General features: G+C 38.5%; 1 protein-coding gene across 2 annotated transcripts in view; it reads right to left on the bottom strand.

Moving 5' to 3' along the window:
• Positions 1-398: 398 nt before the first annotated feature.
• exoc5 (exocyst complex component 5) overlaps positions 399-15,248 on the bottom strand; it is a 73,643-nt gene continuing 58,793 nt past the window's right edge. Inside the window, exons 14-18 of one of the 2 annotated variants that reach the window (XM_078233862.1) lie at positions 12,076-12,196; positions 11,374-11,460; positions 8,333-8,441; positions 5,804-6,019; positions 399-1,792 (exon numbers count right to left, since the gene is read on the bottom strand). In XM_078233862.1, coding sequence (XP_078089988.1) covers positions 1,604-1,792; positions 5,804-6,019; positions 8,333-8,441; positions 11,374-11,460; positions 12,076-12,196 — 722 coding nt within the window. In that variant the 3' untranslated portion in view covers positions 399-1,603. The remainder of the gene's footprint in view (positions 1,793-5,803; positions 6,020-8,332; positions 8,442-11,373; positions 11,461-12,075; positions 12,197-15,248) is intronic. The other variant, XM_078233863.1, reaches the window with a different exon arrangement.

Raw genomic sequence — 15,248 nt, 5'->3', positions numbered from 1 at the left:
TGCACTGCATTACTCCCACTAGTTCCAAGATACCTGTTGTTAAGTGGCCTGGAAAGGAAGTCAAATATGGGGGGGAAATCAAACATATCATATTCAATAAAAGTAATTTCAGAAAACTCAAGACAGAAATGAACCTCAGTAGGTTTGACTTTCCTTCTTCTCATCGAGTTTTCCTGCCTTTGAACAATATTAGATCTGCAGCCATCAGGAGGTTTAAAAGTTAGATAATGAAAAATCATGTCTGTTTACCATGACAAGTGGCATTTCAGATTTTAAAATCCTTTGTCCTGACCATTGAAGAATTGCTTAAATTGGATAACGTCTCTTTTCACCGCATACGGATAACAACATCCGAGGTTATTGACAATAATGGAAATAAAGAGAAATACTTCACTATGTTGTATAAGGGGGCGATTGCAGTTTAATGATGAGGAAGCAACGTTTACAATTTAACCATCAGTGGAAGAATTCTTCAGTTTTCCACCACTCATCATTTCCAACTCTTTGCTCTTCATAATGGAGAAGAAATACTGCACAGGGCGCATGCACGGAAGATAATTACAGCTAATACAACCTTTTGGAAATAATGCAAAATCAAATTCTAGAATGTCAAAAAAGAACAATACAAAATGTAAAAAATTCTGACCATTTGTTTATAGTACTTTGAGTCACACTGATGAACAAGATTTGCTCAGAGAACATTTAAATTATCTCCAAAATAAGTTGAGTTTTTTTGCAATTACTGATGATTATGGCAAAGATGATTAAAACTCACTCACTTTAAGAAACAGAAATGCATTCCCCCATTAACTTAGAAGAGCAATGACATTCAATTCTTCTTTCTTCTTTAGTAATTTTATTACCACAGCAGAGAACAGTAACATCAACACCAGAGATGGCAAAGGTAATATGTATTTAATAGAGCACTACCTGCAGTAGCTCATTAATACTAAAGCTGCTAAGTTAATTTACATAGGAATGGCATAACAGTGATACATTGCAACCTCCTCAACCCTCATCCCATTTCCAGACCAACAAAATAACCCAAGAAGCAATAACTATGTTCGATATGCCGAGGCACCTGCTGTAGCTGTTTAATCAAAGACCTGTATAAACAAATATACTCCTATTAATATAGTGTTACATCTGTGTACAGCAAGAGGAAGTAAATCCATTATACCTGGATAAAACACTGTACATTTTCTTCAAACAAGTGTTTATAGAACTGAGCTTTAAACTTATTCAGTGCTTCAACAACCTCCCTGATTGTATTTAGTTATGAACGTAAATTTTGTAACATATGCAAAACTTGAATAACGTTAGTAGCTTCTGATAGGTTCAGCTCCAGATAATGTTAGAGCATAAATTGTGCAAAAATATGACTGTTTAGCTTGGATTAACTCAGCCTCTGTTTTTAATGAAACACAGTTCGATAATGGCTGCCTTTTAATGATGTCACAAATATCCCAAATATATTTGTAAATGGCTATCTAACAGGGGTTGGAATGCCCTGTACTTAAAGCTTCCAAAGTTCCAAACAGCCTAAGCTCGAAAAGTCCAGCACATCAAGCTCGACACTATATTCTTTCAAAAATCAAGGATTTCAGCTGAAGTGACGACCAAGGCGTGCTGATCTGTAGTCGGATCGTAACTGCACAAAGGCATGAAGGATGTTCTTGTCAAGATTAGTCAGATGCTCTCCAGAACAGACCTGCTTAAGGTTGTCAGGTGCTACTACCAGGAGATTACAGAGTGCATGTAGCGTGTCAAAAAGTTGCAACACCAAGGGAATCTGTAAGGAAAGGGAGAAAACTTGCAATTAAATGAGGAGTTGTAAGTCTAGAAAGAGCAAATCACATCTTTGGGGAAAAAACTTTTATAATCTGAAGGATACAGAAGACATGTGACCAAAGTGGTTTGGGCAAAAAAAAAAAAATTTGTTCCCTCTTCCCCAAGAGAAATCCACGACCTGGAATCATTTCTGGGAAACATAAACTTTTTAGATTTGGTGATGATTAAGTATAGAATCATAGAATCCCTACAATGCAGGAGGCGGCCATTTGGCCCATCCAGTCTGCACCGATCACAATCCCACCAAGGCCCTATCCCTGTAACCCCACATATTTCCCCTGCTAATCCCCCTGATACTCGGGTCAATTTAGTATGGCCAATCCACCTAACCCAGCAAATCTTTGGACTGTGGGAGGAAATCGGAGCACCCAGAGGAAACCCACACAGACACGGGGAGAATGTGCAAACTCCACACAGACAGTAACCCGAGGCAGGAATTGAACCCGGGGCCCTGGCGCTGTGAGGCAGCAGTGCTAACCACTGTGCTACCATGCCGTCCCAAAAACAGGATAGCAGGGAATGGTTTTGATCCACCGACCTCTGGGTTATGGGCCTAGCATGCTTCCGCTGCGCCACTCTGCTATATGATTGAGAAATGCTGACAGAAGAGTGCAGTGGAAAACACATGATAGTGCACTATACATTATTTAAGTACAGATGAATATAGAAGTGAATCTCTTGTGGAGCTTTTGTGATAAGTTGCAGGATTTTGTTTTAGTAAGGGCAAAATGTTACAACATGTAACATAGCACGTACAATTCTGCTAACGAACATTGTATTCTTCAGATTACTTGGATAAACATGGGGAAGCTTTTCAATAAATTTGGTACAGAAAAGCCCTGGCCAGTTTCAGGTTTTCATTGACAAGAAGTTGTGATGTCTGGTGTGTTGATGTACCAGCTTTTTGAAAGCTGATTTGTTTAAGACACGCAAATGAAAGATGTTTACAGAAACATTAAAATATTTCAATAGTCAAGTTGTGAATATAGAATATTAGATAGGTTTAAAATACAAAATTGAAAATGAATTGATAAAATTCTCATTTTAAAGGCAAAAAGAACGACTTCTACGAAGTGGGTGTGGAGGAACACACTTATTTCAATGCTCAGAGACATATTGAAGTTCAGGTTTGTTACCACAAGGTTAAGTGTTAGTGAAATACCAACCAAATGAATTAATAAAATCAAACAGCAATGTATGGCCAACAGAATAGATTACAAATTAAAACAAAGTTTTACAATAAATAATGGAAACAAATGCTGCTTGAATGAAAGACACAAAATAGCAGATGCTGGAAATCAAAACAAAAACAGAAATTTGTGGGTGAGCCAGCATCCATTGAGAATGGACAGTTGATTTGAAAAAGAAATCTCAAGCTTGAAACGGGGAAACAACTTAGTCAATTTTCTTTTTGTTCTTATTCACAGAATGTGGGCATCACCAGCCAGACAAGCATTTTTATTGCCAATCCTTAATTGCCCTCGAGGTGATCAGCCATCTTCTTGAACTGCTGCAGTTCATGTGATGTAGGTACATCCAGAGTGTTGTCAGGGTGTGTGTTTTGGCCCAGCCACAGTAAAGGAATAGCCATATAGTCCCAAGTCAGGATGGTGTGCGACTTGGAGGGGAACTTGTAGATGGCGGTATTCTTATGCATCTGTTGCCCGTCTTTCTAAGTGGTAGAGGTCATGGGTTTGGAAAGTACTGCCGCGGGAGCCATGCTGCAGCGCATCTCATAGATAGTACATACTATTGCCACTGTACATAGATAGTGGAAGGAGTGAATATTGAAAGTGGTAGATGGAATGCCAGTCAAGTGGATTGTTTTGTCCAATAGAGTATTCCACCATACTCCTGACTAGTGTCTTGTAGATGGTGGACAGGCTTAGGTGCGTCAGGAGGTGAGTTACTCTGCAGAATATGCAACCTCTGACCTGCTCTTCTAGCCACATGGCTGATTCAGTCTGTTTCTGGTCAATGATAACCTCCCAGATGTTAATAGTGGGGGATTCAGCAACGATAATGCCACTGAATGCCAAGGAGAGGTGGTCGGATTCTCTCTTCTTGGAGATGGTCATTGTCTGGCATTTGTGTGGTGCCAATGTTATTGGTCACTTATCAGCCCAGCCTGAATGGTGTCCAGATCTTGCTGCATATGGGCACTGACTGCTTCAGTATCCAGAGAGTCACAAATACTGCTGAACATTGCGCAATCATCTGCAAACATACCCTTTTGACTATAAGATGGAAAGAACATCATTATTGAAACAACTGAAGATGGTTGGGCCTGGGACATTGCAGCAAGAATTTCTCAGAGTAATGTCTCAGGACTGAGATGATTGACTTCCAAAATTCACAACTATCTTTACTTGTGCAAGGTATGACTCTGACCACTTGAGACTTTTCCTACCGATTCCCATTGACTTCAGTTTTACTTGGGATCTTTGATGCTACGCTTAGTCAAAAGCTGCCTTGATGTCAAGAGCAGTCACTCTCACCTCACCAGTTCAGCTCGTGTCCATGTTTGGACCAAAGCTGTAATAAGGTCAGGTGCTGAGTGGCTCTGGCAGAATCTAAACAGTGTCAGTGAGCAGATTATTGGTGAGTAAATGCACTTGATAGCACAATATATCCCACTTTCCATCACTTTTCTTAGATGCTACATTCTATCCATTTTCTTGTGTGCTTCAGAAACTGGACAATAAATAAATATCAGTGTTAGTAAATAGAGGCCTTCGAAGTGTGGATGCTAAAACATATGCTTAAAATTCCCTACAGAGACCATTAACAATTGAAATTGGAAGAACAAAAAGAACTCTTAAAAGTGACATCCAGAAACAACGTTAGTATTTCTGCCTTTGGTCAGAGCTGAAAGGTTACAGCAATTTCTTCTAGAAGGCAAAGTGGCAGGCAGAAGGGAGAGAGGTCCACCTAGGCATAGGATGATGGAATTGCAGAGCTGTTATACATGAGCCACAGTGGATTTGTAAGCATGGCACAAGACAGGCGTGTGTGACATACAATGACAGCAGTTCTCCTGGTAGGAGTAGCTACAAGCAATACAGGATAGAAGGATTTGAATAAGTTACATATTAGGCAAAAGTTTGTCACCTTAAAAAAAAAATCCATTAGCTTTTCAGCAAATTTATACTTCCATAACTACACAGGGTTTCATTTTCTTCTGTTGTATTTATAATGATTTCAAAAATATACTGCAATAACAAAATAAAGTATTGAACTATTTTGATTCAATACTTCACATTTCTATATATAATTATTTATTGTTGTAAGTCCCTCGTATCAGCCTGATATGCAAGACCATCTGGTGATACAAGTATAAAACTGCTTCAATTAATTTACTGAAAATGGGGCAGCTCTGTCTGATCTTCAATTTTGAATATGGATTTGCTGAATGTCTGCATGGTTGCATTTAACTACTTTACATAAATAATTTTCTATGATTTCTGAGATACAAACAAACAGGTGTTTGGATTAAAGGCTTTTGGGCAACCAAAATTTTAGGTGCTAATGTAATATACTCCTAACAACATTGCATGACCCCTGACCAATTAAAAAGAACCCTTACAATTTATTTTTCAGTAAAAGGCAGCACTGACTACCAAAGTAGACAGCAATGAAAATGCCAATAAAATCAATAGAATATGCATCTATGTAAATTAATATGGGGAAGGTATTCTAAAAATAAACTGTTCGCTATTATTAGAAGCCACTTTTCTATGAGATTTGCATTATGTTGGAGGGGGGCGGGGGGGAAGAAATTTTCAAAAGTAAATAGCAAAAATTTAAGAATTTTTAAAAAAAGTTTCCATACGTGACCGAATTATTTAATTTGAATTCAAAGAGAAAAGAAAATGGTACATAATCAGCAGAAAGGCAGTGAAAAGTACAAGACATGTTGAGACAATAAGTTAATATTAAGTGTATACAACACCTTAAATTCTTTGGCACACTTCCGATATTCAGCTACATCACAGATAGCCAGCATGCCACCCATTGAACTGTAAGTATACTGCTGAAGGTGCTCGTGAATTAGACGGTGGAAGCGAACTCCAAATTCTGTTAGAACAGTATCCACATTCTTTCCATCCATTGACTTTCGATTTTTTTCTACTTGCTTTCCAACATAGCCACAGACTTTGACACAAGCCTACCCAAAAAGGTCAAAGTATGACATTAATACAGTTTGCTATTATATTCTATTACAAGATGGAAATGGAACATAATATTCTGTGCTCAATGCAGTTGCTTCAAAACTGTATGACAATAAAACATTTAATGCTATTTTAAAATCAGTTTCAAGGTTGGTAAATATTAAAAGGAACTTTTAACTTGGAATGGTTTTCTTTTACCTGCATGATTCAAATCATTAATGAGCCAAACAGAGCTTTAATTTTGAAACCAAAATTTATGTACATCTATACTGAATTTTTAATAATTCTACCTTCAGGGATAAGCACACCAACACTTGTGTACAAAACATTGATCCCAAATTAACAAAGACTCATGGAGCTGTTTTACAATCAGACTCCTGCTGGGATTTATTGCTTGATGTGTTTCTAAAGCAGCTGTTCCTGTGTAAGCAACAAAATTATTGCAAACCCTGGCAAAACATTGTCACTTCTATCTTGGGATCACTGCATAAAATAGTCTTTGATGTATACGCTATTACTGTAGAGACCAAAACTACACGTCAATCCATTATCGCCAGCTAGTTGCATCAGACAATAATTTTACTTTACATGTAATGTATGTTTAATAGGTAATGTGTTTAACTAAGCCAGTATGAAATTGTGCATTTTGAAAATTCCAAATGTCCACAATTTGCAGATGAGAGTTCAGACTGTGAACAAGTAATGACTCAAGATTAAGCCATTTGCCTTCCCTCTAGGGGAAAAAGTGAAGTAATGGCTCCATCAGTTTCAGGGAAGATAACGTTTTGCAGCAACATGTGGTAAACATCAAGCAGCTCAAACAAAGCACATTAGGGTCTGACAGTCAAAAATCTGGGGTTTCTAGGGATCATCTAACAATATGATACATTCAGAGAAATCCCAAAAGAAATTAATGATATAGAAAATGCAGCTCTTCCCAACTTTTTACTTAGGAGATATCATGCCATCTAACTAGGTTGCATTCTGATTCCAATGACAGAAATGAAAGCAATGTTGTGCTTCTACAAGCCAACAAGTTTGCTAAACTGAACTTGTCCAACCATCCTGTACTACAGTCAGCAGCAGGCCTTTGAAAGGACGACAACAGTGGCACAGTGGTTAGCACTGCTGCCTCACAGCACCGAGGACCCTGGTTCTTGGGGTAACTGTCTGTGTGGAGTTTACACAAAATTTCTCAGTGTCCACGTGGGTTTCCTCTGGGTTCCTCCCACAGTACACAGATGTGGAGGTTGGGTGGATTGGCCATGCTAAATTGTCCCTTAGTGTCCAAAGATGTGTAGGTTAGGTGGATTAGCCATGATAAATGTGCGGGGTTACAGGATAGGGCAGGGAGTGGGCCTGGGTAAGATGTTCCTTCGGAGAGTTGGTACAGACTCCTTCTGAACTGTAAGGAATCTATTTTATGCTTATACAGAAGAAAAAGTGAGCTAATTTTGCCATGTTCACTGTCCAAGACAGGAGCAGCAGATACTGTGCAAATTATAAAAAAGTACCACCCCTTAAGTCTTGATATACATCATCAATAATCTTTCCAGATATTGTAAGGATAGTATAATTAATATTGTCTCCTTATTTCCTTAAAGAGACAGTATTGATCCAATCTACTCAGTGGAGAGTGCTATCAACCAGCATGACCCGTTTGGTCGAACTTTTGCCTTAGTAAGACTATCAGGTTTTCAAGCTCCATTGTAGGAATTGAATCATAATGTAGATGATCAGTTCAATACCACTGGAGAATTACATTGATCGAAGTGCCACCTTCTGGATAAGACACCAAAACAAAACATGTTGTCGTAACTAAGATTCTGTGGCACCCTTCAATGAGCAGATATTTTTTAAAGAGATGTAGCCAACGTTTTGTCTCAATCATTAAAAAGCAGTTGATGTTTTGTTCTTTGCAGAATCTTCCTATGTACAAACTGGCTGCCATGTTTTCTTGCATAACAGCGATTACAATTCAAAAAAAATAAATTTTAGATGCAAAGTGCTTTGGAACATCTCAAGCATGCAGCAACTAACTATGTAATGCAAATTCTCTCCTTCTCATTCTCTGTTTCTCATAAAACACAAAGTAAAACAAAAGGTTAAAAAAATGGTAAACAGATTCAAACTGAAAGCAATAACCATGGAAATAACTGATTGCAGATCAGTAATTCCATCCGAAGACTGTCAGCACAATCTTTTGACAGCAATTCAGGAGAATTAAGTGTAACATTTATATGCACAATAATTGAGATGGTTTTCTGGGATATATTCTTCACACTGTGCAGTGGTTTATGGATACATACATTAGTATATTGAATTAGTACGTTGTTTTCATCCTCGGGTTTGAAGTCGGTCTTTTTCTGTTCCACACTCAGGATGTGTTTCATGTGTCCAACCATGCAATTCAATGTCCTTCATAGAAAAAAACTTTTATTGTGAGATACAGCAGTTACTTTGTTCAATGCTGGTACATTTGGGCAATTTTTAAAAATGTGAACAAATAATATAATTACTGTAGTGTAAATTTCAACATAAATTGTGTAAAAAGGGGCAACTTTTGAAATATTTATATTGATAATATTTGATAAACTTTAATTTACTTTTGACTTCCACAATAACAAAATATACAATCTTCCCAGAATTATTCCAGAGATGAGATGGATTCTGTGCTAGCACAGCCTGATCTTGACTATTTTTATTAGTGATCTAGATTATATATGTATGTGTCTACAGGTTTGCAAATGAATGATGATGAAAGATTATGAATATTGGACTATAGATGATATCCAAGGTAGATATTGGGGGATTCAGACAGGCAAATGATGTTTAAGCTGGTAAAGTGCCGTGTTATAGACTGGGTCAATAAAATAAAGTTCACAAGTAGGCTTACTACACACTGCAATGAAGTTACTGTGAAAATCCCCTAGTTGCCACACTCCAGTGCCTGCTTGGGTACACTGAGGGAGAATTTAGCATGGCCAATGCACCTAACCAGCACGTCTATCGGACTGTGCGAGGAAACCAGAGCACCCAGAGGAAACCCACACAGACACGGAGAACATGCAGACTTCGCACAGGCAGCGACCCAAGCCAGGATTCAAACCTGGGTCCCTGGCGCTGTGAGGTGGCGGTATATCCCTCAAGAAAAAACATTCATACTGATAGATGTTGATTTGCTAAAATCCTATAATCAAAAGCTGATTTATGTTCTCAGTGGGGTAGAGATCACCTTGTATAATACTGGACAGAATTAACAGGGTAACAGTTTTAACAACACCAGGTTAAAGTCCAACAGGTTTATTTGGTAGCAATACCATTAGCTTTCGAAGCGCTGCTCCTTCGTCAGATGGAGTGGAAATCTGCTCTCAAACAGTGCACAGACACAAAATCAAGTTACAGAATACTGATTAGAATGCAAATCTCTACAGCCAACCAGTTCTTAAAGATACAGACAATGTGAGTGGAGGGAGCATTAAGCACAGGTTAAAGAGATGTGTATTGTCTCCAGACAGGACAGCCAGCAAGTCCAGGAGGTAAGCTGTGGGGGTTACTGATAGTGTGACATAAAAGATCAGAGGCTGAATGCAAGACTGTTCTCTTCCTGTGGGGGAGCACTTCAGCGGTCACAGGCATTCAGCCTCTGATCTTCGGGTAAGCGCTCTCCAAGGCGGCCTTCACGACACACGACAGCGCAGAGTCACTGAGCAGAAACTGATAACCAAGTTCCGCACGCATGAGGACGGCCTAAACCGGGATGTTGGCTTTATGTCACATTATCAGTAACCCCCACAGCTTACCTCCTGGACTTGCTGGCTGTCCTGTCTGGAGACAATACACATCTCTTTAACCTGTGCTTAATGCTCCCTCCACTCACATTGTCTGTATCTTTAAGAACTGGTTGGCTGTAGAGATTTGCATTCTAATCAGTATTCTGTAATTTGATTTTGTGTCTCTGTGCCCTGTTTGAGAGCAGATTTCCACTCCATCTGACGAAGGAGCAGCGCTCTGAAAGCTAATGGTATTTGCTACCAAATAAACCTGTTGGACTTTAACCTGGTGTTGTTAAAACTGTTACTGTGTTTACCCCAGTCCAACGCCGGCATCTCCACATCATTAGAATTAACAGGGCCAGAGTGATCTCCCGGACTGCCCAAAGGTGTAATTTCCCAGGATTGCTTCACCCAAATACCTGGATTTTTCAAATCTAGTTTCTCGTCTCTTCCAAATCTAATGGCTTTAGGTGAGGCAGCAGTGCACATACTGTGATTCACAAATTAAAACAATTAAGTGGAAATTGGTTGGATGGGCTAGAGATTTTTTTCCAGTCCATCATGTAAGAGGGACTTCACTTGCGTGGAAAGACAGAGAAACTAGGATTGTTTCTGGTGCAGGGAAAGTTAAGATTTAACAGGAATGTTCAATTTTAATGATGGGTTTTGATAAAGTAAATGAGGAGAGGTTGTTTATACTGGCAGGTGGATTGGCAAATAGAGAACACAAATTTAAAACAATTGGAAAAGACTTAGTGGGAAGATAAGTTTTTTAAAAAAAAACTCAGTTATAATCTGGAATGTACTGTCTGGTAAGATAACAAAAGCAGACACAATATTAATCTTAAAAAGGAAATTGGATATATGCTCAACAAGAGAATTTGGAAGGCTATGGAGAGAAAGCACGGGAGTGCAACTATTTGGATAGCTGCTTCCAGCAAGCACGATGGGCCGAATGTCAAATTTTATGATTCTAGAACCTTAAATTTACAAAATAGAGCTATGCACCTGCATCTAATTTAGGTATTGCCAAGGATTCAAAAGTCCAACCAACTGGAAAATATTTTTCTCATTAAAAAAAGGACATTTTCAAAAAACCAGCAAGGATCTGGTGGAAACAAAATAAATGCTAAAAATATTCAATTCGCAGCACATGGTCCTTTAATAGAATCTGAAATCATTAGAACACATTTACTAGTTTATCATTGTGCTTCCAAATATAAATGCAAAATGCACTGTAATCAACCACATTACACTAAAGATTTTTCAGATAGTTAGCTACTGTAGAACCTTCAAAATCTTAATTTAAAACGAGATTTCATTCTAAACGAAAACGCACTGAAAATAAAAGGCTTTCTACAGTACAAAAAAAATAATTTTTATGGGGAGAAAAATGTTCATTTTGTTTATGGATTAAACAGCTTAATAATGACACTATTTAGTGAAAGGCTCCATCTAACAGATGTCTGATGGATGATTAACCAAACGATAATGAGATGCTGTATAGACAGATGAAAAACTGTGGGGTTTAATGACATCCCTGATACAGCATGTTGCAATGAATTTATATTTACCTGTCAATCCCTGTATCCAGTTTAACTTCCATCTGTTCAATCACTTCCTTCTTCTTCTGCAGGCACTCAGTCAGTTTCGGAGAAGAGCTGCAGGTAAAGCAAACATTAACTTATCTTACTGCCCAGATTTTGAACTGGGGTAACTCCTCAAATGGAGGGGACACAGAGGAGAGCCTTTCGTTTTTGCAATTCTTGTGAAAAAAGATCTTGGTCAGGTTTTTGAAACCAACCAAAATCCATCACTTTCACAATGGAGAATTTGACCATTTACTCCAAAAAAGATTAGACAAAGATTCTTCCATTTGACCCCCAGAATCAAAGTTATTGGTTTATAAATAATTAACACTGTAAATGGAATTTGGAATAAAGTTCCTGTTTCCAACTGAGGTGCAGAACAGAACTTGCTGGAAGATATGCGCTGCAAAATTTTTAACAGTCTTAATACATTTGGCTTTCAAATTATATGTTCCAAACTGCTGTTGAAGTGATCTCCACTAACTGTTGTTCATCATTCCCAGAAATTTGTTGCTTATGAGCCTTGAGGGTGCAACATATTCACGAGTACGTACACACTTCATATGGGGGAGGTACCCAGGAAAGATGTGTTATATTTTTAATTCTCATTGCGTGAGCTCCATATGATTATTGGCACAATTCAGTGAGACGTTAAAGTGTTCTAGCCAATTAACAAAATTCTCTCACCTTATCAGTGGCATGAGGTGGTCATTAAACTGTTTGTCAAATAAATGAAAAATGGTATTTGCCTGTTGTACAACATCTAAAAAGTAAAGAGGTGCAGTCTTGGAATCTGTAGACGGGATTGCTGAGGGAAATAAAAGACAACATGCTCTCAGCTTTCAATCATGTATAAGGAACCAATTATCAGAACACTGTAATTAAATATTATCTGTTTTATTAATCGCCTAGTTCACAGAAGCAGGCTAACTTAACCAAATTCATTGAGATAGGCAACGATAGACTCAGCCTAATTTCAAATCACTACAAAATAATGAAAAACAATTTACAGATACAACAAGGTTTCAGAAACAGAAGTTCCTACTTCATGCATCTTGATTTCTCAGAGGAAGAGATAACTCGAATGGAATGGGAAATCCCTACATAACAGTTCATCACAACTTCCAAAAGGTTTTGGAGAGTTCCAACCTTAAGGTATTAGTTACACTCAAAGCTGTGGGATTTCAGAGCAAATCTTGGGAACAGACAAGACATTAGCTGAAGGATAGAAAATTGTGTAAAATGAGTGTTATGTTGAATGACATGGGGAATGAATAGAGTCCCAAAATGGCATTTAGGTGGTTAAGAGTAGAGGTTAGATAATTGCATTAAAAAGTAGTGATGGACACATGTGGACAGAAGAGACCCCCAGTTTTCATCTTGGAAAGGGTGTATTTGAGGTGTGATTTTATTGAATATTCAAAATCATCAAGGGTTGAGAGGAAATAAATCCAGAACAGTACCTTTTGGTTTAGAGTCCTAAGTTCCAATCAGTATGAAGAAAACTTTGGCTCATCGGGAAGTTCTTAACAGATAGAATTTGAAGCGCAAACCTGGAAATCATTTTAGAAATTGCACTGCATTGCGTGGATTGTAGGAACTTTCTAGATGAATGGCCTTACTGATCCGTAACTACCAATTGGTCTTGCAAATACAGATTTAAACTCTATTAAAATTAGATTCAACTTACAAAAGTCAAAATTATACAATCACTTGCAATTTATAGCACTTTCAATGTAGAGAAATGCACTAAGCAACTAAGAAAAACAGAGTGTGAACCAAAGAAGAGATTAGGAGGGAGATCTCAAATGCCTGCTCAAAGAGATTAATTTTAAAACGAAAATACCTTAAAAGGAGAGTAAGACAAGCTTATGGGGGAGGGAAATTTCAGAGTGGAACCTAGGAAACTGAAAACACCCAGAAGTTCACAAGAGACAAAAGTTGGCGAAACATAGAGATGGTGGGAATGGACATGGAGTATACATGACATCCTATACAACTATGAGAGTCATAAACTATTAGTCTTCTCAACCAGTTTGAGCCTCTGACAGGGTCCATCACATCATTCACCTCCAATCCCTTTCACAGTCATACAGATGGGTAGGACTGCACTCCTGTTTATTCTTAACCATCCGGGCATCAACAGAGGATCACCTGCAATGGCTTTTCTTCCTGCTCTGGTAAGGTTGACTTTGCAGTCTCCTATTTTCCATCAACATGCTATCCCTCAACAACATAATTTGAAAGTGTCCACATGTATACAGAGTCTACCTCATTAGTGCCTTGTTCCCCACCTCCACTGATCAAAAGTATCACACTGCTCAAACATCCAGTACTCGACGAATAGAAATTTCAAGTAGATATTGGCAAGACCCAGGTCACTGTCTTCAGGCCCAACTCAAGCTCTGCTTCCTTGCCACTTGTTCCTACTCTCACCCGAGCATCTGTCTGAACTTGAGCCTTCGGTGTCATATTTGACACGAGATGCGCTTCTGACCGTATATCCGCATCAAGTCACCAACCTACACTTCTGTATCATCCAACTCCACACCATCTCAGTCCATCTATTGCTGAGACTTCCATCTATACCTATAGACGTGGTTATTCCAATGATGTTGCTGAGGGGTAGGATAGAGATGAGAAACAGGAGAGTTGCAAGAAATGTCCTTGGGGAACATTTTCCATAAATTTGAGGTCATCCAAAAACTTTACTGCTCGTGTCCCAACACTCCAACTCCTATTCATCCCGGTATTCATTGACCTACATTGGCTCCTGATAAAGCAACACTTCCAGTTTAAAATTCTCATCTTCCTTTTCATGTCCTGTCATGGCCTTGCCCCTCCTTTTTTCTGTAAACTCTTACTGATCGCTTGTATATCCTCGGTTTTCATCATTCCATGATTGTCATCTGTGCATTCAGTCAGTAAAGCCCTAAACTCTCGAATTCCTTCCTTCCTTTATGATGCTCCTTAAAACCTACCTCGTTGACCAGGTTTTGGTCATTAATATCTCTATGTAATTTGGTATCTAATTTTATTTGTTAAAACTTCTATGCGATGTTTTACTTTGAGAAATTTAATGTTTAGATGGAAGTTGTTGTGGTTGGTTTTGATTATAGGTTACAAAGATGCGACCTTCAAAAGGATTTAAACCAAAGGTGAGAATTTTAAATTTGAAATTGACTTGGAATTTGTATTAATCAGTGAGGTTAGGGGTAATGGCAAATGTAACTCAGTACAAGACTACAGAATTTTGGAAGTGTCGATATTTAAAGTATATGGAAGATGGGATATTGGCCAATAGAACATTGGAGGTTTTGAGTCTGACATGAACGAGGGTTTTAGTCTGAGATTGGCTGAAGAAGGCAGGAGGCAGCTGATGACTTGGAGATGCAATCAGGCAATCCTTGTGAGAGATTAGATATAGGTTCAAATAGAATGCAGAGTTGAGAATGGCCTAGTTAAGCCTGTGTGCGCCCTGGGAAGTGGATGGAGTCAATGGTAACAGTGCACAGAAACTAATGTCAATGGCTTTGTTCTACTGAGTGTTTAGCTGGAGAAAAATATGAGACAGCATCTCAGACAAGCTGTTTGACCACACAGAGGTTATTTCAAGAGTTTGCGAGAGAATGAACATGTTAAATAGGGTATTATTATCGTAGATGTGGATGTTGATTTCCATGGCTTCAGATGGTATCATCAACAGAAGACATGGAGTTCAGCAAAAGAGAACCATGGATAGTCCCCACTGGAAAGAGAGGGGAGGCAGATAGGCCATTTTTAGAGAAGCTGCAAAAAGATACACAAGGCCAAGCTAAGAACCATCTCACCAAGCTTCAAATTCAAGAAAGGGCTTTGGA

Source organism: Mustelus asterias, chromosome 18 (assembly GCF_964213995.1).
Source record: "Mustelus asterias chromosome 18, sMusAst1.hap1.1, whole genome shotgun sequence".
Classification (NCBI taxonomy): Eukaryota; Metazoa; Chordata; class Chondrichthyes; order Carcharhiniformes; family Triakidae; genus Mustelus; species Mustelus asterias.
The sequence above is the reverse complement of the archived record's forward strand: the minus strand, read 5'-3'. Positions and strand labels throughout refer to the sequence as shown.